This window comes from Triturus cristatus, chromosome 7 (genome assembly GCF_964204655.1).
Source record: "Triturus cristatus chromosome 7, aTriCri1.1, whole genome shotgun sequence".
Taxonomy (NCBI): Eukaryota; Metazoa; Chordata; class Amphibia; order Caudata; family Salamandridae; genus Triturus; species Triturus cristatus.
The window spans coordinates 1,354,112,935-1,354,137,103 of NC_140590.1; the positions used below are offsets into that span (position 1 = coordinate 1,354,112,935).

At 48.0% G+C, this 24,169-nt stretch overlaps 1 protein-coding gene across 8 annotated transcripts in view; it reads right to left on the minus strand.

The window, feature by feature from the left end:
* Nucleotides 1–1,151: 1,151 nt before the first annotated feature.
* The window catches only part of RBM39 (RNA binding motif protein 39), a 564,082-nt gene continuing 541,064 nt past the window's right edge, over nucleotides 1,152–24,169 (minus strand). For all 8 annotated transcript variants that reach the window (XM_085619028.1, XM_085619029.1, XM_085619035.1 and 5 more), the window contains one exon: nucleotides 1,152–2,227. In XM_085619028.1, coding sequence (XP_085475154.1) covers nucleotides 2,127–2,227 — 101 coding nt within the window. In that variant the 3' untranslated portion in view covers nucleotides 1,152–2,126. The remainder of the gene's footprint in view (nucleotides 2,228–24,169) is intronic.

Sequence of the window (24,169 nt, forward strand, 5' to 3'; positions counted from 1 at the left end):
GTTTAGAATCTAGTTTCTTCAGGAGCTCTCCTAAAACACTTCTAAACCGGATGTGCAAAACCACTCACATCCAGCTTCAACTACAAAATTGGGGAATAATGCACAGCATATTATTCTAAAAGATATGTTACCCAAGCAAAACACTAATTTTTATGCTTTCCGCACACTAATTGTTTGGCAGAACAATGCACAACATGCAAGTCTAGAATAGGTTTACGTTGTGAAACCAGGAAAATGCTTTCACCGCCAAATTTTCTGAAGTAAATACCTTCCATTCTACAAACAACAAGCTGTTTATATTCCCTTTCTGGTGGGACAGAGGAAAGGTAACTGGCATTAGGCTATTAAACGAGGGTCTAACAAGGAAAATCTGTCCAAGATGGGGGTGGCTTGGTGAGGAGGGTTCCTTCGCTTTACCTCTATTCCTTTTATTACCACTGTGGTTTTTATGATGCTTGTTCTAATGAGGGACCTTTGAAGAACTATGGATCATTGATGATGACTCATTTGAACAGAATGTCTACTAATGAGATGACCTTCAGTGTTGCCTTGATATAGCTTCAGGAGGATGCACCAATGCATAGAAATCACATATGGCTGCCTAATCTTAGAGCAGCGGACTGGAGGGCAGAAGTATAAGAAAGAAAATGTTGAAAAAAGACTGAGCTGCAGATGGAAACAAAATAAAAAGTCACTGGTGCCATTAGAGAGCAGTTTTATTGCTTCCAGTTAGTGTTTAGCAGACCTGTTTGTATGTTGCACTTGATGCCAGTGAAGATTAATTGCTAGAAAAAAAAAGGACGATCCAGCCAGAGTACTGAAGCTTCATGTATTTAAAAATGTTTTGATATTCTCATTGGTTAACACTGTATTCATTTTGTTAAATGATTAAACTTTGAAAGCATATCTTTACATAGTCATTATCTGTTTGCTGTAAAGTGATTTTCTCTGTTGAAATTTTTTTGCTAGGAAACAAATAGGAGGGTATATCCAAGAGTTACACACATTCAATAAAGATTCGTGAGATGGAGAATTTGTTTTACAGGTCATCTCTTTCTTGTGCGCTATCGGTCTTCGATAAAATAGCCAACCAACAATTCGCTCTCAATTTACTCTTTCTCACAACTTCAAAAGATCATGAAAAGTTTTCATTTATAGGAAAACGCTTAAGAGTTTTTATTTCAGTGTGGCTCTTTACAAAGATAGTTGCAATACGAAAGTCATTTGATAGAAATAGCAAGCGGTCTCAAACACACTCAATTAGCCAAAAAATAGATTTCGGAGCTCACAGAGCTTAAGATCAAAGATTATATGCAACCAGACAAAATTGCAACTGCATTTCCAATTTTTATGCTTTTCAAGTTGAATGTTTTTCAGACTTGCATGCAACAGGCTTTTCTGTTTTCAGGAAATGCAGTTTGAATTTTATTTGGTATGTCACAGACACAAAAACACTATTTACAAAAGAAACTTCCACAGATATTTAACTTGAAAAAAGTACCATCAAGAAATAAAAACTTTGAAATCGATCATTCATCCTCAACAGCAGATCAGCATATAGATAGGTAATATGACCAACTAATGAAAGTTTATTTTGAAGATGGATGCTACTTAGATGGATTTTCCTATTGCACATTAGGATAAAAAAAAGTGTGCAAAGTTCCAACAGGATCTCCCACAAACACTCTAGTAGCCCATTTATAATTCAATATATTCAAACTATATTTATGGTGTCTTTAGATAAAGCGAATACACAGTGAAATGTAAAATTTAACTTCCTGATACCAAGAACAACCGGTTAATGTCTAAAAATGCAACTTTTCCTTCAATGACGTTTAAAGAATATTTCAACCTCCCCCCCCCCGCCCTAAAAATAATCTACACTGCCTCTACGCATCATCTTTATCAATGTACATTAATTGTAAGGCAGAATAGGAACATGTTTTGTATATAACTGGAATACAACAGTGGAAGAATGAAAAGAATGCATTCTTTTTTTATTATATATTTTAACAGGAAGAGTACACAAAATGACATACAACCTTTCTTTCTTAACTTTGCCTAAATAAAAGAACTAATCCTCCTTTCAAAAAAATATGTACAAAAAATGGCAGAGTTCTGTACATTTATCGCCGGACTGGAACAAGAAGCTGGGTTGAGGTCATGGAATCTGGAAAAAGGCTGTGATATGCAGGAAGAGGAACGTAGGCTGCTGTGATCATTTTACCTGTGTAAAAAACAAAAAAAGTTTTTTTAAACAAGAGTTAATAAGTTTTAGTAGGCCATACATTTCTGGCACGAGCTATTGTTTCTACCCTGTAACTTGTTTTCTTGGGTCCTGTAACAGTCTGGTTGCTTACCTCCATGGATACTGAACCACTGGATCTCTCTGACCTACACTATTTAGGTACTCAAACTGAAATTCCAAGATTCTCCCTTTAGGGCCGACTTCACTTTCATGATTGTGATTAGTGAGCAAGTGCAGTCCAAACCTCTGAGTTAGGGGTGGGGGGTGGAGCAGCATAGGGGTTGATTTGGAATTTAATTCAGTGAGAGATAGTAAAGTACTCTTTATATTAATGTCAACTCATGCTTTTACTTTGTAAGAACAAGTTAGTAACCTTTGGTAATGATTTATCTGGTAGAGACATGTTAGTTGAAGATTCCTTACCTTAGAATTTCCCCCAGGTGTCGGTCTGGATCCGGAGTTTTTTTCTTCAGCAATACCCCTGTGCGTCAGTAGGTGGCATCAGTCAACTTAGTGTCCGTTGTTGTGGTCTCCGGAATGACGTTGCTGTGCCTGCTTGAACACTGCCCCTGTGAGCTGACGTCAGTTCTGACATGACTTTCCATGCCAGAAGCACAGAGCCATGAAAGACACTAACCACTGGTGCGCCACAACTAAGGCCCTGTAAGGGAGACCCTATCCCAAGAAATCAGTTTGCAGAGCAGGGAGGATGGGTGGGGTGGTAAGGAATCTACAACTAAAATATGTCTCTACCAAATACATCGTTACCGGAGGTAAGTAACTCGTTCATGTGATAAGAGACTGTTAGTTGTAGATTTCTTACCTTAGGATAGATACCCCAGAATACCATCCCCAGAGGGTCTGCCCACGAGAGAGTCCTGGAGGAGCGAATTGGCAAAATAATCTACCATCCTGACTTGACTGTCCAGGCAATAGTGTCTGGTAAATGTGTGAAGAGATCCCCATGTTGCAGCCTGGCAGATATCAAGGAGAGGAATTCCACATGCCAATACAGTGGTTGCTGCTGTAGCCCTAGTGGAGTGAGCACGTGACCCCAATGGAGGATCCTTATTAAATAAAGCATAGCGGATAAGGCAAAAGACAACCCATCGAGACATGGTACACTTTTGAACAGGCCGGCCTCTCTGGGCACCCACATAGCCAACTAAGAGTTGATCATCCATCTGGAAATATTTGGTGTGGTAAAGATAGAATGACAGCGCACAGTTCAGATGGTGGAGCCTCTCCTCCTTGGAAGGGTGCTAAGGTGGGCAAGCTGATGGATTGTCCTACTAGAAATGGTGTAACCACTTTAGGAAGGAACAAAGGCCGCATTCTAAGCACCATTTTGTCCAGATGCACAGAGAAGAAAGGGGACTTGGAAGATATAGCCTGAAGCTCACTCGCCCTGCGAGCAGAAGTGATGGCAACAAGGAAGGCAGTCTCGAGTGTGAGGAGCCTGAGAGGACAATTAAGAAGAGGCTTAAAGGGAGCACACACACGAAATGTGAGAACAAGATTTAAGTCCCACTGGGGCATTATGAAAAAAGAGCGAGGAAACAGATGAGTAATGCCCTTGACTTGAACAAGGATAGCTGATCTGGCAGCCAAAGAAAAGCAGAGATAACTGCAAGGTAACATTTGAGAGTGCCCACGACCCCACCCCGCCCTGTTTGTTGCAGTACCACATGGAGCTCATGAGATCTGTGAACACCTGCACCACTTTCCCCTTGAGAGAGGGAAGGAATGCCTTCAGTGCCTGTCTGCTTGCCTGGAGCTTCAGCAGGTTGATATGGAGCCTGAACTCCACCGGAGACCAGACACCTCTGATCTCTGCCTCTCCCAGGTAGGGGAAGGGAGAGGGATCTGCCTCACACCCAATCATGGTTCGTTAACCACACTGCAACTGTTTCGCAGTCCCCTCAGATCTGGACATAGTCTGAAAGATTCCCCTGATGCTGCGCCCACTGGAACTTCAGGTCCCACTGCAGAGCCCGCATTTGCCACCTTGCATGATCCACCAGCAGGATGCAGGAGGCCTTGAGGCACCAGCAGACTCAGTCATTCTCATCGAAATCCGGGAGAGAGTCTGAAACATCTGTATCATAGACCGAATATCCCAGACTCGCAGTTCGGGAGGATAGGCCTGAAACTGCAAGTGTCCAGAACAGCTCCGATGAAAGGGAGTGTCCAAGAGAGAATCGCGTGCGACTTCGGCACATTTATAGTGAACCCCAGCGAATGCAGGAGGGCCCCCGTAGTCTGGAGGTGGGAGACGACAACAAGGGGCGTGCCTGCCTTCGACAGCCAGTTGTCGGGGAAGGCTGGAACCCCTAATCTGCGCATATGAGCTGCGAATACCGCCATCACCTGTGTGAACACCCGAGGGGCATTGGTAAGGCCAAAGGGGAGCACGGTGAACTGAAAGTGCTTGTGATCCACCATGAACCATAGATAGTGTCTGTGGGCTGGCAGGAGGGGAATGTGGAAATAAGCGCCACCATCCAGTCTTCAGAGTCGAGGGCAGACAGGACTTGAGCCAACGTAAGCATCTTGAACTTCTTCCAGAGGAAGCGGTTGAGGGCCCTTAGGTCTAGAATAGGACACAGGCATGTGTCCTTCTTAGGCCCCAGAAAGGAGCAGGAAGAGCAACCACGACCTACTTCTGGCGCAGGGACCCTCCCTTGTCCTCAAGATCAGAGAATTCCTGGCAGAGAAGTGCCAAATGATCATCCAACATGCAATCGTAAGACGGTGGCATGGATGGGGGGGGGGGGGTTAGTCTCAAAGGGGAGGGAGTAGACCCTGTGGACGATTTGTAGAACCCACCTGTCCTACGTGATGGATTGCCAGTGGAGAAGGTGATGGCGAATCCTGCCTCCAACTGGCTGCAGACAGGCCTGGAACGTCGGACTAGTAAGATTTGGAGGCAGTGGTAGGAGGGGAGCTGGTGGACTGGCCCGCCTGCTAGCCTGCAAGAATGCTGGGTCCCACGTCTGCAGCCACGCAGAGGCGGGGCAGCTCGCGGAAACCGGTGGCTAGACTGAACGAATGTGGTTGGGCGAACTTTCCGGAAAGGAACGAAAAGCAGACCGGAGTGGACGGGAAGACAGTGAGGTCCAAACACCTGGCTGTAGCTCGCGTCTCTTAAGCGCTCAAGCCAAAAAGATGACGGCCATTAAAGGGCATGTTCATCAAGGTTGACTGGACATCCTCCGAAAAGCCAGGTGTCCTCAACCAGGCGTAGTCTCTAAGGGCTACAGATGTGGCAATTGTAACGCCCAGTAAGTCAGTGGTATCCAGTCCACACCGAATGGCAAATTCGGCTGTTTCTCTCCCATTCGCAACTGCATGGGAAAGAACGGCCCAGGCCTCCTACGGGGACTGAGGCAGCACCTGAGCAACCGTATCCCAGATGATATGGGAGTAGCGGCCCAAGAGGCATGCAGTATTCACAGACCACAGTGCCAAGCTGGAGGAAGAGAACATTCGCTTTCCAAGATGGTCCAGCTTCTTGGATTCCCTATCTGGAGGAGCAGAAGGGAACATGCTCTTAGAAGAGACTTGGACCACCAAGCTCTCAGGGGAAAGGTATTGGATCAGGAACAAGGGTTGCCCAGGGCCTGGCAGTGGCGACGGTCAATTATCCTCTCTACAGGAGCCCCTGTGCTGGGCTTGGACCAAGTTCCCAGTAGGACATCAGTAAGGGCTTCATTGAATGGCAATAGGGGTTCTGAGGAAGAAGTCGCAGGATGAAGCACCTCTGTCAGGAGGGTAGCTCTGACTGCCACTGAAGGGAGCTCAAAGCCAAGGATCTTGGCCACCCTTACCACCACCACAGCATAGGATGCTTTCTCCTCCGTAGCCATGGTAAGGGGAGAAAGCAAACCAGTGTTTGGAGAGGTGTCCAGACCACTGGCATTACCCAGGTCCTCTCGCCAGTCCGGTTCTTCCAGTTGGTCGGCTAAAGGGTCTAGCGACCCCTCCCAGTCCCCATCACCAGCCTCTGGTTGATAGGGAACACCAGAGATGAACAAGGGAACAAAAGTACCCTCCAGCATTGGTTCTGACGTCGGCCCTGCTCCGTGTCCGACTCGGGGATGAGGATGGGGACTGTGTTGGCCGGGAGAACAGCCGGCACAGGGGGTGTCGAGATCGGCACCAGGGAAGGTAGAGTGAGATCAACCGGCATCTATCCGGATACAGGCCTGGATCATTCTGGCCCTCCAGCGCCAGAGCCGCTGGCATCACTCCACAGGGCCTAAAGGCACAGCGGTGGAGTCAGGCTGCCCAAAAACGAGATGCAAGGCCTTGTAAAACTGAGTTGAGCAGGGAACGCTCCAGCTACTGGAAAGAGTGGGAGGCATGGAGTCAAAGCCTTCGACATAATCGTGAGACAGGAGCAGCAGGGCTTAAAGCCGGTCAGATGTTGGGACATCCCTCGCCCACCAGGAGTCCAAGACTCAAAAGGACGTCGACATAAGTTGAAAAAAAGTTAGCCAAAAACCAGCTAAGGGGTAGCCGGATCTGTGCTAGGCTGGTTTAGAAAAAGAAAACGGACGTCAGCGCGCAGGGGTGGCGGCTAAGTAGGCGTAGCAAAGTCATCCCGGCGACCACTAAGTCACGTAGGGGTATTGCTACAGAAAAAAATCTGAATCCAGACTGACACCTGTTAGAAATTCTAAGGTAAGGAATCTACAACTAACAGTCTCCATCAGATAAAGCCAATTACTATACTACTTGGCGGGTATAAAAAAACCTATTAAAACTAATTTACACTAAAAAACAGAAGGTATGAGCAGCTTCCTGTGTCAAGATAGGACCTCAATGTCCGTTTGCCTCCTTAGCACTAGATTTCTTTCACACACTGGCCCAACAGACAATGTTATTCTAAGGGACTTGGTTTGGTTGTCCCTGGCACTCTGGAAGTATTCTGCTCTCTAGTGCTATGTTAGAGCAAACATCTCAGAATACAGTTTTTTTTTCTATTTCTTTTTTATTTCGAAGTGCCAAGGACAGCTGAAGGAATCTCTGGAGTAAACATGGTCCTGGAATACCACTCTTGTTCAAGAAAGGGGAAATGACATTTTCAGCTTTAAGAATAGTCTCAGCTGGTATCATCCCCCAAAACAAAACATTCAAAAACCCACCGCGCAAAGAACATAAGATCTCACAACCACTAAAAAGTGCTGCAGATTATAGTGTAGGAGATGATTTTTCGTTCTGTTACTAACTCCATCTGATCCCAGTGGGTTCAGTCGTACCGGGAGTGAAGACCTGTGGAACTGCCAATACGCCAATGTGACAGACTGTGCTGCAAAACTGCCACTGGCATCTATTTTCTTACTCTCTCAGTCCGGAGGGAGCATGTACCACTAAGAAATTGAGAGGTAGCTGGCCCCTGACATAGGCTGTGTTGATGGCAGAGCCTTTGTACTTTGTCTACGTCAGGCAGGACAATTTGCACCTTCAAGGGCGCCCTAAAGATGTGCTCCACAAGTTTAAGCATGCCCTTGAGCATCAGGAGATATTGGAGGAAGGGTTGTGTGGAGGAGATGGTTTTCGTGATTAAAGCAGCCTCCTGGGGCTCGAAATGCATTTCCATTTTAGGGAAGGTGGCCACTCTGTGTGAGAACTTGCGGCACTAGGTGGTATCATCTGGTATCATCTTGGGTGAAGGTTTCAAAGATTATAAATAAGGGGCAGTGTCAACCGGGGGTCAGCATCAATCATCCGAGAGGTCTGGGGACTATAGGGAGGGGTGTAAGGATTAGTTACTTTCCTGTAATCCTAGTTCTAATCCAGGGGTATACTCAAAGTCATAATCTATGAATAATCCCCACCCATGTGCGGGATCCCGGAGCATATAGAAAATACATATATATGCATATGTGAAAACATATACATGCCGCCTAAAATGTTTCAAACACGGCAATGCTGAAATTACATAGGTTTGCATTGTAGTACTCCCTAACCCATAAGGAAAAAAGGAAGCACTAAGCCAATTGTCACACAACAATGCTTTAGTGCCATAAAGCAAACTTGTAATTGCAGGCATTTGCCTGTAGGCTGCAGTAGAGTATCACGAAAACAAAGAAAACTGACACTTTGCCTTTAAGGCATTAGAGTAGGGAGACCTTGCTTTAAGACCTGCAGGAGACACCTTGCTCCCATGATGCACCACAGGTGACAGTAAGGTCAGTTCTTTTTGACTGTGCACTCGCACCTGAGTAGATCTGCAATCAATAAACAATAACTTGAGGAGAAATGCTCGTCCGGGGAGGTGGGTGGGTCGCTTATGACTTTGATGAGTATACCCCTGGATGAGAACTAGGATTACAGGTAAGTAACTAATCCTTCTCATCCAGGGGATACTCATCAATAGTCATAATCCATGAATAGAGTAGCAAGCCCATACCCAAAGTCTCGCGGAAAAGCAATATAGCATCTAAAACATGCATTAACATCACATTAGCATAGCAGTTATGCAAACAAATTCCTCAAAGAGGCCTGCCCCACCTGGGCGTCGGCCTGTGCGTCTGAATCTAGGCAATAATGGCGTGTAAAGGTATGTATGGAGCGCCATGTAGCCGCTTTGCAAATTTCAGACATGGGAACGTTGTGAAGGAGAGCTACAGTAGAAGCTTTCCCTCTAGTAGTGTGCTCTTGGTCGAACCTGTAGAACCTTGTGAGACAGTTGATAAGACGAGGCTATACATGTAACAATCCATCTAGAAATAGACCTCTTGGAGGCAGCCAGCCCGGTATTTGTTGGACCGTAATTGACAAAGCCTGTCAGACTTTCTAAGCGAAAGGGTTTTAGCAAGATAACATTTCAATACCCTCCGGAGGTCTAGAGAATGTAAAGCTCTCTCCGGGGGAGTGGTTGGCTGAGGAAAGAAAGTGGGCAGCGTGATAACCTGATTATTGTGGAAATCCGAGACCACCTTGGGCAGGAAGTTCGGATGAGTATGTAGTACCACTCTATTGGCATGGAACACAGTGTAAGGTTCCTTGCAGCAGAGGGCCTGAATCTCACTTACCCTGCGGGCAGAAGTGATGGCTACTAAGAAGGTAGCCTTCCAGGTCAGATGCTGCAAGGATGCCTTATGAATAGGTTCGAAAGGAGCTCCCATCAACTTAGAGAGAATAATGTTGAGTTCCCAGGGAGGAAAAGGAGACCTCACTGGTGTAAATACTTTCTTAAGCCCTTCTAGGAAATCTTTGACTACCGGCATCTGGAAGAATGAGGCCTGGGTAGGAGATTTACTATAAGCTGTGATAGCAGCTAAGTGGACTCTGATAGATGTATACTTTAAACCAGACTTTGCCAAGTGCAATAAGTAGGGGAGAATAACCTGTTCTTGACCCTGGATTGGATCAAGGATGTTATCGCTACACCAAATGTAGAACCTCTTCCACTTGAAGGCATAAGACTTCCTAGTGGAGGGTGTTTTTGCTTCTCGAAGAATGTTCATACAGTCCGCCGGAAGATCTAAATATCCGTACTGGATGAGTTCAGGAGCCATGCCGTCAAGCGAAGAGAGGGGAGGTTGGGATGGAACACTCTCCCCTGGTTCTTGGTCAGTAAGTTCGGCAAATCTCCGGTGTGGCACCTCAGACAGCTGGAGTAGATCCGGGTACCACCACTGGCGGGGCCACTCCGGAGCTATAAGGATCATCCGCGTTCTGGTCCTGTACAATTTCTGTATCATCGCTGGGATGAGAGGGAGAGGAGGAAAAGCGTACAGCAATGTCCGCGACCAGCTGATCAAAAGTGCGTTCCCCTGAGATCTCTGTTGGGGAAACCTGGAGGCGAAGACGGGGCATTTTTTGTTTGCCGCGTCTGCGAAAAGGTCGATGTCCGGTACTCCCCACTGCCGGAAGATCTCTTGGGCGACGTCTTCGTTGAACACCCAGCCGTGCGCTTCGACGAAGTCTCTGCTGAGGCAGTCTGCCTGCACGTTCAGGGTCCCTGGCAGGTGAACAGCGATGATCGAAAGGCCTCTCGCCAGTAGCCACCGCCAAATGGACTGAGCTTTCAGAGATAGGTCTCATGATCTGGTGCCTCTTTGCTTGTTCAGATAGAACATAGTTGTTGTGTTGTCTGTCTGAATCTGAACGTGGCTGGTTTGGAGAGACGGATACAGGGATTTGAGAGCCAGATGGACTGCTCGTAGCTCCAAGAAGTTTATGTGATAACTCTTTTCGGTATTGGACCAGAGACCTTGTACCTGAAGCTGGTCCATACGAGCACCCCAGCTCTGCATGGAGGCATCTGTGACCACTGTGTGTCGGAGGCGTCTGATGGAAGGGGACGCCGTGAAGCAGATGGGAGCGTTTCATCCACCATCTGATGGAGTCTTTGGCGGCTTGGTGAAGAGAGATCAGATCTTCCCAGTGACCAGACCTCTGCGACCACTGATCGTCTAGCTCTTGATGTAGAGGACGCATGTGAAGACGTGCATTGGGCACAATGTGAATGCACGAAGCCATCGACTCCAGAAGTGACAACACTTGCCTGGCTGTGGGGAATGCAGTGTCGAGAAGTGTGTGGCATTTCTGAAGCATGGATAATAACCTCTCCTCCGAAGGACACACGCTTGCCTTTGCGGAGTCCAGAGAGGCGCCCAGGTAGTGAATCCGCTGAGTGGGATTGAGGACCGACTTTTTGTAGTTGACTTGTAATCCCAGCGACTGTAGCAGATTGAGGCAGAACGAGAGATGGCTCTGAAGTCGAACAGGAGTGGAACTCTTCAGGAGCCAGTCGTCTAGATAGGGATAGACGAAGATCTTCCGTTTGCGGAGGAAGGCAGCTACCGCCGCCATACACTTGGAGAATGTCCGTGGGGCGTATTTGAGGCCAAACGGCAGAACTCTGTACTGTTAGTGCTGACGAGAGATCTAAAACCTGAGGAATTTGATGTTTCACTGAGACAGGAATATGAAAATAGGCATCCTATAGGTCGATGGCACACATCCAGTCTCCCTGATGAAGATGCGGGAAGATTTGATGCAGGGCTAGCATTCTGAACTTTTCCTTCTTGACAAATCCGTTGAGCAGACGCAGGTCGAGAATGGGTCTGTACTCTTGGACTACTCCTTGTTTTTGAACTAGAAAATACCGGGAGTATACTCCTTGGATTTCTTTGCAGGGGAGGTACTTCCTCTATGGCGTTCTTGGAGAGGAGAGTAGCTACTTCGTCCATTAAAAGCCGATTTTGAATTTGAGGAAGGTGCTGCCTCCGTGGGGATACTTGCAGAGGGGTAGACTTGAACCTCAGCAAGTAGCCATGCTGTACAATAATCAGCACCCATCTGTCTCTTGTGATAGCTTCCCACTCTTCCAGGTGAAAACTGATACTTCCTCCTACCGGAGTGGCGAACGGGCGCGGAGGAAGTAAGACCTCACTGCTTGGAGGGCTGCTTGATGGAGGACTGTTGCTTTGCGTTCCCTCTTCCTCTGCCACAACCCCTTTGTTGGAACTGGGACCTCTGCTGGTTCTGAGAGGACAATTGGGGTGTTTGAACGCGCTGATGAAAAGCGCGCTTGTCGCCTTGACGAAAGCGCTTCCGATATTCCTTGCGCTTTTCCAGCCCAACAGCTTTAACGTTGTCCATCTCTGCTTTCATCTTGTTCATTTGGTCATCAGCGTGAGCCCCAAACAAGGATGACCCGTTAAAAGGCAAATTAAGAATTTTCTTTTGAGCATCGGGCTTGAGGCCCGTTAGCCGCAGCCAGGCTGAGCGCCGAAAGGATACGCCATGGGAGTAGCCATGTGCGGCGAGGTCCGAAGCATCAGCAGCCGCACTTATGATCTGATTGGCTACAAGCCCACCTTCAAGGAGAAATTCATTGAAATCCTGTCGGTCTTCCCTTGGCAGTTTTTCAGCAAATCTGGAGAGGGAATCACAAAGTGCGCGATCATAACGCCCCAGAAGGGGACTGAAGCACTAGCCACGTTCATGTATGAAGCAGAAGTGTTGCACCTCTTCCTGCCATAGGAATCCATTTGCTTACTGTCTTTCTCCGGGGGGACAGAAGAGGAAACAGACGCAGAGTGGGACTTCATGGCAGCCGCCACAATAACGGAGTCCGCTGGAGGGTCCCGCTCTTCGGAATAAGGGATCCTCGGCAGGAGCCTTATACTTCTTAGCGATTCTTGAAAGCACAGAGCCCACCGTAGAAGGAGTGAGAAATGTGGCCATAGCTGGCTCCAACAGTCCTGGCACCAACGGCAGCAAAGGTCTGGGTGCTGAACGGGGATGTAACGTATCAAATATAATTGATGTGGGAGCCAGAGGGGTGTGCAGCGTGATGTTCAATTTCTGCGCACCTCTACCCAGGACGTCAGAGAAAGTAGCGATGTCATCAATAGGAGACACTCGTGATGGAGGTGTAGAGGAAAAGGTCGGAGAATAGTCCCAGACCGAGGACTTTGTGGAGGAAGACCAGGTGGGTGATCTAGTGCGTCGCCTCTTGTGGGGACGGTCACTGTGATGAGCCCTGGACCGTGATCTGTGTTTAGAAGGAGATCTTGGCCTTCTGTGAGAGGAAGGACGATCCCTGGATCGGGACCGGCATGGAGACGGTGACTTTAGCCTACCAGGAGGAGACTTGCTTCTACGCAGAGAAATCCTGGAGGGAGAGTACGTGCAAGAATAGTCCAAGCCCGGACTTCTGCAGTCACCTGTACCCACATTCTCCAACCAGCGAGGTGAAAGTCCAAACTTCTCTGGAGCCTTAGGTGATTTCTCCGGAGAAATCTGTACGATATGTAGACCTGGAGATGATGAGCGATCCCCTGAAGATCTAGATCTGGCTCTAATCCTCTCCGTGGCCGCTGCAGTTCTATCCTTCGACGTCGAACGTCTCGACGTCGATGATGTTTGTGCCACCATCGGTGCCGATTGCTGGGAATGCCGCTCCGCCCTCGACGCCGATCGCCTACAGCGTTGCGGAGACCTTGACCTTCGCCGTCGAGCTGGTGACGTCGACCTTCGCCGTCGAGCTGGTGACGTCGACCTTCGCCGTCGAGCTGGTGACGTCGACCTTCGCCGTCGAGCTGGTGACGTCGACGTCGACCTTCTATGACGTCAAGTTGAGGTTGATCTTAGACGTCGAATGCTGTGACGTCGATCGACCCACTTGCGGCGAGATACAAGTCGTCGCAGCTCTCGACACTGACCCCCTCGAGGTCGGCGGAGAGTGTCTCGACATCGACGGAAGCCTCGACGTCGACGGAGACTGTCCGGATCTCATCGGACTAACAGCCTTCGAGCCCGAAGGGCTGTGCCTCGACGCCGACTTGTATGCGGCGGAGAATCGACGTCAAGATGAATCTCTTGACGCAGAAGTAGTCCTGGGTCTTTTAGACAGTGCCTTCGACGTCGACGGCCAATATTCTGGAACCTTGGTCTTCCTGGGGTCAGGAGAGGTGGTATGTCGCCGTTTCTGAAGTCGTCTAGCTGAAGAGGGTGGTTTTAAGGATGAAAGGTCGCCTTCACAACGGCTTCTTTCCTTCTCCAGCTGGGCATGCAGCTTAATGCGCTCTCTATCGCACAGACTGAGCCTGGAAAATTTCTGGCAGAGGGGGCACCCGTCAGGATTGTGTGAAGTTGGCAGACACACAATACACACAGAGTGTGGATGCGCCAGTGCCATCTTATTGCCACAGGAAGGGCATTTCCTGAATAAAGCAGGCATTCTGACTGGAAAAAAATTGAAATTATTCAGGAAACCAGCAGAATAAGCTTTCAGGAGCCAGAAAACGTCGAATTGTCTGAAAAAATCTGAAGTGAAAAACTTTCAGTCAAAAAACTGAAGAGCTCAAGCTCCAGGATCCACATAGAAGGAGCCGGAAAAAAGAACTGACCTAACTGCCACCTGTGGTGCATCATGGGAGCAAGGGGTCTCCTGCAGGTCTTAAAGGCACGGTCCCCCTACTCTAATGCCTTAAAGGCAAGGTGTCAGTTTACTTTATTTTCTTGATATCCTACTGCAGACTACAGGCAAATGCCTGCAATTATAAGTTTGCTTTATGGCAATAAAGCATTGTTGTGTGACAATTGGCTTAGTGCTTCCTTTTTTCCTTATGGGTTAGGGGGTACTCCAATGCAAACCTATGTAATTTCAGCATTGCCATGTTTGAAACATTTTAGGCTGCATGTATATGTTTTCACATATGCATATATATGTATTTTCTATATGCTCCGGGATCCCGCACGTGGGCGGGGATTATTCATAGATTATGACTATTGATGAGTATCCCCTGGAGGAGAATAAGTCGATCCTGGACTGTCCAGAATTCGCGGAACCCTGCGGGGAATGTTGAGAATCCAGAGGCAACAGAGGATAGGTAGGAAGAGGAGGAAGAAGAAGATAGGAAGGGACAGGTGGCAGAGGAGACGTGCTACTATCCTGTAGCTTAAGCTCCTTTGAAGTTTGCTCCAAAGGAGGGAGGAGGACCTCCTCAAAAGTCAGTTTCCTGTTGTGAGGAACGAAGTCCATAGATGGCTTGGCAAGGATCCGACCAGCGCCAGGCTTTTGGAGAATGCATTGTTGTCTGGCAATGAGGTGTTCTTGGAGCCGTTGGAGAATTTGGTTGCTGAAGAGTGCTTGGGGTCTTTGGGTCTCAGCTCAGAGTGCTGCAACTTAGTAGATCTTGGCTTCAAAGGCTTGGAGTCAGTGTGTCTAGGCTCCAAATGCTGTGGCTGGGTGTGTTTTGGCTCAGAGTGCTTTGGCACAGTCTGTGGCCGAGGGCACGTCTTTTGAGTTGGAGCCATATCAGCGGTGGACGCACGAGTATTCTAGAAAGACACACACTGAATGGGAACAGGGAATCGGGTCCAGCTTGGATGTTTGGTGCAGACCAGAGGCATTGCATAAGGCACAGGAGCTCGAAAGCTGGTGACTCTCCGGAGTGATATGCAAAAGAGTGGTACTCACTGCTGCAACCTTCGGCGGCAGGCTATAAACCAGTAGGGGCCCCTCTGCTCCAAAATTGGCCTCTGAATCAGCCCTCTCCGACAAGATAGCCACTTCCATCTCTGACCTGGAAACATCTGGGAGCTGCAGTTAGTCTCGCTTACCAAAGAGCTGCAGTTAGCCTCATTCAATGAAGAGGTCAGGAGTAACTTCTGCCTCCAGACGATGTGCCATGGAAGCTGAAACTATGCACCAGTCGATTCTGAAGCATCTAGTTTGAAACGTAAGGCACGCCACAGAAGAGTCCTCTCAATGGTGACCCAAACAGAGGTTACTATCTTTATGCAGGTCTGGCTCAGATATTGTGTGTGGCAAGTGGGACAGAAATTTAACACTGTCATTTCCATCACATGGACATTCTTGGTCTGCTAAGTGATGGTAGTCCAAGAGTCAGAGCCCCGAATTGTTTATGTCATCAACTGCGGGACAGAGTCAAAGAGTATGCAGTGGTAGGGACAGACAAGTATGCAGAATCGTTTCAACTAGAGAGTACCAGATCTGAGGGCCCAGCGAGAACACCATGAGGGGTCAAACTGGAGCTTAAAAAGACATGTCTGAGCCCAATAGGAGAGATAAAACTAACACTGGCGCAGAAGCCCATGGGCATTGCCAGAGATTAGTGGATTCACTATACCTCATGACTCAAAACAACTTCTTTGAATAAAAACAAGCTGTACACGTCTGAGCCTAACTCTAGATGGCAAGAGTATGCACAGCATGTGCATCTACAGCTACGAATATACAATTTATAAGAGCATTAGCCAGTCAAGTACAAAGAACCATTGAGTACAAATAAATCTAAGCATTTTTTGGGGATTGATTAGACTAGTTGATAAGCATTGAAGTGGCTTTCTTTGTCGACTTCCCCAGGACAAAACAAGGAATTTTTAAAGAACCAAATCAAATACTGGAAGTATGCAGAATAACAAATTACAATGGCTTTTTGAGTAAAGCTATTCTAGCTAACTTAAAGAACAAATAGTTACCTTCTGTGAGGAAGGTAACTGTAGGGATCTGACTGTATATATGTAAGGAAGTGGGTTTCTGTTGCAGTAACCCCCCCACTTTTTGCCTGATAACTGATGCACTTTTCCTTGGTGTGCCCGGGGCTCCTGCCAATCAGGTGCCCAGGGCCTGTGTTCCTTCCCTAAAAACTGCCTAACAGCCAAAACCCAATTGGTATCTCTGGTCACGTCATCCCCTGGTAAATGGTACCCTATGTACCCAGGGCCTTGTGACCAGAGAAGGCCCCTAAGGGCAGTAGCACTGATTGTGCCACCCTTAGAGGCCCTGTACCCTGACGCGCACACACTGCCTTTGCAGGCAGAGTGTCTCGGTGCAGAACAAAACAGAGTCGACATGGCACACATCCCTGTGTGCCATGCCCACAACACACACTGCCCTGGCATACCTCAGTCACCCCTCTAGCTGGGTGCCCTATGCCAGTGGTGTGGGTACAGGTGCATGAGCTCTGTGCCCCTACGGTACCCAGGTCCATTCCTAGGCACTGTAAGTGCAGTGCTGCCATTAAGAGTATGTGGTGCTGGGAGGTCGTCAACACAAACTCCACAGCACCATGATGGCTACACTGAAGACTGAGTAGTTTGGTATCACACGTCTCAGCACAGTAAACCCACACTGATGCCAGTGTGTTATTTACTGTAAGATGCACGACAGAGGGCAACTTAGATTTGCCCCCTGAACCTAACCTACAATCCACATCTTGTCTGAGGGGCTGCCACACAGCAGACATGTTGCTGGACCCCTGGGTAGAGAGAGCCACCCGCTCTCCTGGGCCTGCAACAATGCACATCCTGGGCGAGGTGCTAGGTCTCCTCCCCCAGGATGGGCAAGCGAAGCTTCAAAGGCATGCCGCCTTTGTGAGCTTCTCCAGGCCACTTGCTGTACTCAGCAACTGGCCTCCACCGGTCCTGACCCTCTCTCTGGCGGGATGACCGGCGGGAAAAGCTAAGTGAGGAAAGTGGGTGTGCCAGCCTCTGCTAACCCCACCTCCCAGGTGGGGGAGGCGAGGTGAAGCACATCCCCGGGCTCTCGCCATCTTGAAGATGGGGAGCCCTGCCCAATCAGGATTAGGCTACGGCGTCTTCAGTGGTCAGCAACCTCAAAAACCCTGGAGGACCCGACTGCCTTGTGACTAACTGGGACTCCCACGAGCAGTGGTACTGCTCAAAGCAAGTAACAAGCCCCTGTCATCAGCCATGAACCGCAACTCTTGCACACTCTGCACCCGCCAAGCCTGGCCTGTGCCAGAGTGGACATAGACCACAAGGACGTCCCCCCACAACTGAACCCGAATCCAGCACCCAAGGACCCACCTTGACGCTCCTGACACCTGCAGCCTCAGAACCAGGGACCCCTCCAACCGCGAACAGTAGAGGGTAAGATTTCCCCGATGCCAAAAGGCACCCCTGCACCCGGCGGCCCCCTGTGCCCAACTTCTGGGTACCTACCTATCCTCCAACTGCCCAACTTACCTCTTGAAGTGGTGGTCGCATCTGAAAAATCTTCTTCCTCGAGCTTGCAGCCTTTGTTTGTCCTTGAGCTTCTCCTTTGAAATCCATTGGGCGCCCGACGGCTCAAAAGCACCCTGCACCCAGCCGCCCGCGTGCCCCTGGCAGTGCAACCTCTACTCTAATGTACTACCCACTTGCCCTGAGTAAGTGCCCAGGAGCCCAGCTCCCACAGCCGCGTGGCCGGCTAGCCAGCAGTCACAAACCAAGGGCCCCCTGCCTCCCATAGGATAACATTGGGCCTAACTCACTCTGCACCCGGCTGCCCCTGTGGCGCTGAGGGTGTAACAACTAAACCTACCTGACCCTTGAAGAACCCCTAGTCTTTGCCCAGGACCATAACTCTGCCAGTCGAGTACTTACCCAAAAGCCGATAACTCACTTTTCTTCCATAGGGTAACATTGACTGGTTTCAAACTTGAAAGTCTGAAACTTTAAAATATTCAGCTAAAATCGGCCGAATAACGAAAACAAATTTACTCACCTGCTATCAGGAGAGACCCCAGTGCTGGATCTTGGTGCCTAACACTGACCCTGCAAAGTAATTACACCGTACTTACCGCTAACTTGATTTTCCTCCATAGGATAACATTGCCTGGTTTTTGCCAGAAATTCTTCTGTCGATTTTGCAAACTTACAAATATTCGTTAAAAATCGCCTGTATAACAAAAACGCATTCTTTCAACTGTTTACAGGAGATGCACCAGTGCTGGATCCAGGATCCAACACTGAGCAAGAAAAAGTAACAATAACCCTACTTACCTGCAAAGTGAATTTCCTCCCATAGGATAACATTGGTGATTCTATGTGAAAAAGTTTCTAAGTGTCAACTTCCCATTGAGCTCAATGTACAATTGTGTCTGCAATTGTGTTGCCTATTGCAACAACTGTAACTGTTGCATTCAAAAGTCTATTGCCTATTGAAAAGTATTTAACTAAAGCATCTCATTCTGAGAAAGTATATTTTGATACCCATTGTTGGTTCTAAAATAAAACAACCATATATTTTTATATACAAACCATTGGCCTAGAGCTCAGTTCTTGAGTGTGTGTGAGACCATTTGCTGACTGAGTGTGTACAACAAATGCTTTACACTGTCCTCTGATACTGCCTTACTGCTCAACCAAGCTACCACTTTAGAGTGTAGGGTTATATCTAACTTTAGCCTCTGCCAAACCTCTGGGGACTGTGGACTCTGTGCACACTGTACCAATTTGGGAACAGTATATACAGAGCCACTTTCTTACAATATACTATACCAAAATTAGGTATAGTGTGCACAGTGTCCAGTGGAACCCCAAAGGTAGGCAGAGGTAAAAGTAGATAGTACCTTACTCTCTATTTGCGGTAGTGTGGACGAGCAGTAAGGCTTTATCAGAGGGTAGTGTTAAGCATTTGTTTCACACACAAAGACTGAACGCAGACCAATTTGTTTGTATCAAAAATATCATTTAGTTATTTTATTTCTAGAACCAAGTCTGGTGCACCTAAGTGAAATATCTGCAAAATCATATGCAATGTTTTACAGTTTAATGCAGGTTCAAATGCAGTTGATTGAATTACAGGTAAGTCCATGTTTCACAATTAGTTTTCAGTTACTTTACAGATTACTTTGTACGTTACTTTTTAGCTAACTTTTTAAGCTACTTTTTCTACTCAGTGTGATATGCCTAGATATCACACTGGGACATTTCCTAAAGAAAAGGGAAATAAATCACTTTTTGTACATTTGCAGTGTTTCATACAAACCAACTCCACACTTTAAAGATTTTTCAAGGAAAAATAGTCAATGTATTCCTAGGGAGAGAAATTAAGTGAACGGTTTGGAGGTAAGTACAAGTTTGTGGGAGTTGGTTTCTGGGGTTAGAAACAGAGTTCCCCGGGATCAAGGATGCACTCAGAACACCTTCAGCGGCACTAGGGCGGCTGGGGGCAGAGTGCTGAGACCCAATGTTATCCAATGGGGGATAGGGGGCCTCAAGTTGTTGGCTGCTCACGAGCAGGCCACAAGGTTAGGTTCAGGGCAAAGGGGGACCACAGTTAGCACACAAGGTGCACCCGCAGCGGTGCAGGGGCAGCTGGGTGTGGGTGCTGTTTTGGCGTTGGGGGCCCAATTTTCAATTGGAGTTGCCGGTTTTGGATTTTAGCTGCAGCCTCGCTCCGTGCACAGGCGACGTCGGGGAGTCCTGGAGGGGTCATCCCACTGTGGACTCGAACTCAGGAGCGTTGGGGGACCTCGCTGAGACCGGTGGGCGACTGGAACTTGGGCCGAAGGCGACTGGTGCAGTGATGGTTCCAGGCGTCGGGTTTGTTTGCCCTCAGCAGGCTCAGAGTCTGTCTTAGGAGTTTCTTTTTAACAGAGCTGCTGTTCACAGGAGATCCGCACTTTGTTGAAGACAGTCTGTCCTCCCAGGGGTTCTGAAGGTCGCTGGCTGCAGGACAAGGTGACTTTAGCACAGGATCTCAGGAAAGCGGGCCGGTAGGCTGGGGCCAGAGTGCTGAGGCTCAATGTTATCCAATAGGGGGCCTCCAGTTGGTGGCTGCTCACAGGCACACCACTTGGATGTGGGAGCTAAGCTCCTAGGGTTTAACTCAGTGCAAAGGGGGATCCTAAATAGCGGCACAGGGGTTGCCAGGTGCAGGGTGCATGATCGACATCGAGAGCCCTGTTGGCTTCAATGGGGAAGTCCGGTCAGAACAAACTACAGTATCGGGCACCAAGATCTTCTGGAGGCGAACACCGGTTAGAGAGCTAAGTTGGGATGTCGAGACAGTCCGTTGTGTCAACCAAGGCCGTTGGGCAGCTGGTGCAGGGGTGTCTTTTGGTGTTGGGTTTTCCTTACCAGCTCCGGTTGCGGGGGATCCTCCAGATAGAGACTGCAGGCGTTGTCGGGAAAATCGAGGTAGGGCCAGGATCACGAGATCCCAGGACATGGTTGCCGGGGAGACCTCCTCCTGGTGTTGGTCCATTCTAACCCAAGCCTTGGGAGCAGACTTGGTGATTGGACCGGAGCCAGAGTGTCTCCCGTGAGCACCGGATTTGCTCACCAACAGTCTTTTCAGGGAAGGCAGCACAGGTCCTCCGGGTTCTGGGGGGGCTGCTGGCTGTAAGACACACCGGGATTCCGCTGGAGGAGGTCGGGACAGACTGATAGGGTTGGGGCCAAGTCAGTTGGTGTCCTCTTTTTCCTTCAGCATGATTCAACACTCGCCCTTTCTTGTTGCAGAAGCAAGGTTCAGGGTTGCCCCTAAATACTAGATTTCGGGGCGTTTCAGGTAGGGAACAAAGGGTCCCTTCCTTGGAGTAGGTACACCCCCTATTATGCCAGCCTCTAGTAGGAGGGAGTGGGCGATAAGCCTCACTCTGGTTGTCTGGGTCCCCCCATCTTCAAGATGGTGGGGTACTGAGTTGTGCTTCGCCTTCCCCTCTGAGGGGTGGGATTGGTAAAGATGGGCACCCCTCTCCTCCTAGCTTGGTTTTTCTGCCTATTCTCCTGCCCAAAGTGTGGGGAGGTCAGAACTGGGAGAAGCAAATGGCTGGGTCAGCTCACAAAGGCGGTAATTTGAAACTTTCCTTTCGTGGACCTTGCCCATCCTGGGGGAGGAGGCTTGGCACCTCGGCCCAGGATGTGCTCTGTATCAGGACCCCAAGAGCAGGAGGCTCCAGAAAAAGGTCTGGGGGTGGCGTCTGGCGAGCAGCCAGGACACTAGAGTTAGGTCGTTTTTCAGGAGGCATCTCTAAGATGCCCTCCAAGTACATTTGGCACTAAATCCCGCACTGGTATTAGTATGGGCTTAATGTGCTGAGAAGTTTGATATCAAACGTCCCAAATTTTAGTAAAGCCATTATGGTGCTGTGGAGTTCGTAATGATAAACTCTTTATGGCTTTACTGCACTTACAATGTCTAAGAAAGCACTTAGACGTTGTAGGGGGTACAGGACTCATGCACCTGTACCCTTACCAGTGGTATAGTGCACCCAGTTAGAGGTGTGGCTTACCTATGCCATGGCAGTGGATTGTAGGCATGGCACACAGGAATGTGTGCCAAAAACACACAGCCTGCAATGAGGGGGGGGCACCCATGCAAAAAGGGGCATTTTTCTACAATGTTAGATTTGATCAGTGATGGAAGTTGCAGGTCAAGCATGTCTACCTCTTTTCTCACTAAATAGGTTCATGTCACCTCAGGTGGAGGAAGACCATTGAGGAGACCAGGACGCCCTTGTTAAGTGTCGAGGCCACTTGCACCCTTAAAAACCTTGGCCCATCATTATGCATTCAGTGCCTTTTAAAGAAGGTATTTGTTCTTTTACAAGCCTCTGTAGTTCTTCCAAGAATGACAGGGCACAAGATGCAAGGATTTTTGATGGGCCAGTGTTGGTAGCAACTAAGCGGGATCGTTTGTGATGCCAGAGATCTATTGTGTTTTGATTTTGTCAGGTGTGTAGGTGCCCAGGACACTTGAGGCAACGGCAGGAGGGGCGCCTGCTGGTAAGGTGCCGCAGAACATTCCAGGGAGTATGCCATCTGTCCCATGGGGCCAGTCGACTCACCAGAGGGGGATCAATACCTTGTTGAAGACACTGAACATGGCGATCAGGAATACTAATGGATATGTCCCACGTGTTAGAAACTCTTGGTATGGTCGTTCAGACTGGGGCCTTTGAATCAGCGCCACAGGTAGAAAACTAGATGGAACCAGGTGTGGTCAAATGGAGCAGGCACGCTGAGCCTGTTGGAGTTACCGAGTCGATGGAGAGCCGGATCATCTTCAATAGGGTGTTCTTGGTCAGACGCCAGGAGAGGCGTTTTGGTGACTTGCTTCTTGAAGATCATCTGGATTTGTGTCTTCTCTTTTCCTTGTGTTTTCTCTTCGATGACTTTGAAGACTGAGGCGACAGATTTTGATCTTGGATGAGATTTTTAACGTCCCAGGCGCTTTCGCCGTACTTTCACCCAGAACATCTTGGCTGTTTCTTCTTTGTTCGTCTTGGGATGCATTTCTTGACTGAAGTCGCAGGTGGTGACACTGTGGTCGGATCGAAGGCACCAGAGACAGATGGAATGAAGGTCCATAAAGGACATCTGACCCTTGCAGACTTGACAGCTTGAATCTGGATTGTTACGCCAAAGACAAACTGATTAAAACTGCACCTAATAAGATAAGGGAACTAAGATATTGTTCAACAACAATTATTCTCTTGAAGGGAGTTGAATTCTGTATCGCACCAATGGCACAAAACAAAAAAATAGCTATCAGCATCCCGACTGGGCGCTTTATCGCTTCAGTGATGACGCAGAGCGCCGCCGTGTGTGAACTCGTGATGGAGCCACAGCCCCTACGGGTAGGGGAGACCTATTGAAAAATTACTGGATCGAGACAGACGCTTAGGGAATTCAAAAGGTGAGGAATCTGCTGGTAGAAGTATCCATCAAGACTCTCAGGTTTGGAATTTGAGACTGAAAAAATGTTTTGCAATGTACTACACCTGTTTCTGGAGTAACTTATAACTGACTCCTTTAAAGGACTTAGAAATGGATAACGAATCGCTATTTGGAAATAACGTTAGATCCCGTTACAGAGATTCCTATCCTTATGTATCAATGTTTTAGGACAGAAGTAGCAGTTAAGAGCCCACAGAAAGGTTACTGGCCTCCAAGCAGAGGTGGTAACCCATTTTCAGAAGGGAAGATGTTCCTTGTGGACCCCTTCCCCTTTGTGAATCCTAAAATAGCTTGTTGGGGAGTAGGCAGTTATCTCTAGGATCACTGCAAACACTCAAAACTTAAGAAGGTTTAAGTAAAATGGGCACATTAAAAAAAGTTTACTTTATTTAAATGTGATCACAGACCAGTGGTCTGCTGACCCCAGCAAGCCACCATTCTTGTGATGGCCTTTAATCATAATCAATTGTAATTTACAGCCTACATCATTCATATTCATAAGGTACGTCAGATTGCAACTCACTAAAATTTGGATTCTTAAGAACTGACCTATTCATACAGGTTAGTTTTTTTTAATCTTTACTGGTCGCAATTTGCGATCAATATTTTGCAACAAGGTATTTGTAAACCTATCCCTATCTACTTACTGTTCCTCTAGTCATAACCCTCTTTCGAAGCCGAGCAAGACAGTTTAGGCTTTTTCAGCAAACCAGTATATTTTGATTACTGTTTTGACTCAGTATGCCTTTTTCAGCATTCATCTTTTTCACAATATAGGTTTTCTTTTTGTCTTAGCATCCAATATTTTCGGCTCTGAAGACTTGCACTCATTAGTAATTGGATACTTCAGCTTCTTAAGTAGTGTTTTGGGCACCTCCATCTCTGACTCACATCTTCTATGACACATTCATGGAGTTGTTCTCTTTGTGCCTCCTCGGTAGTGTACAATGTGTC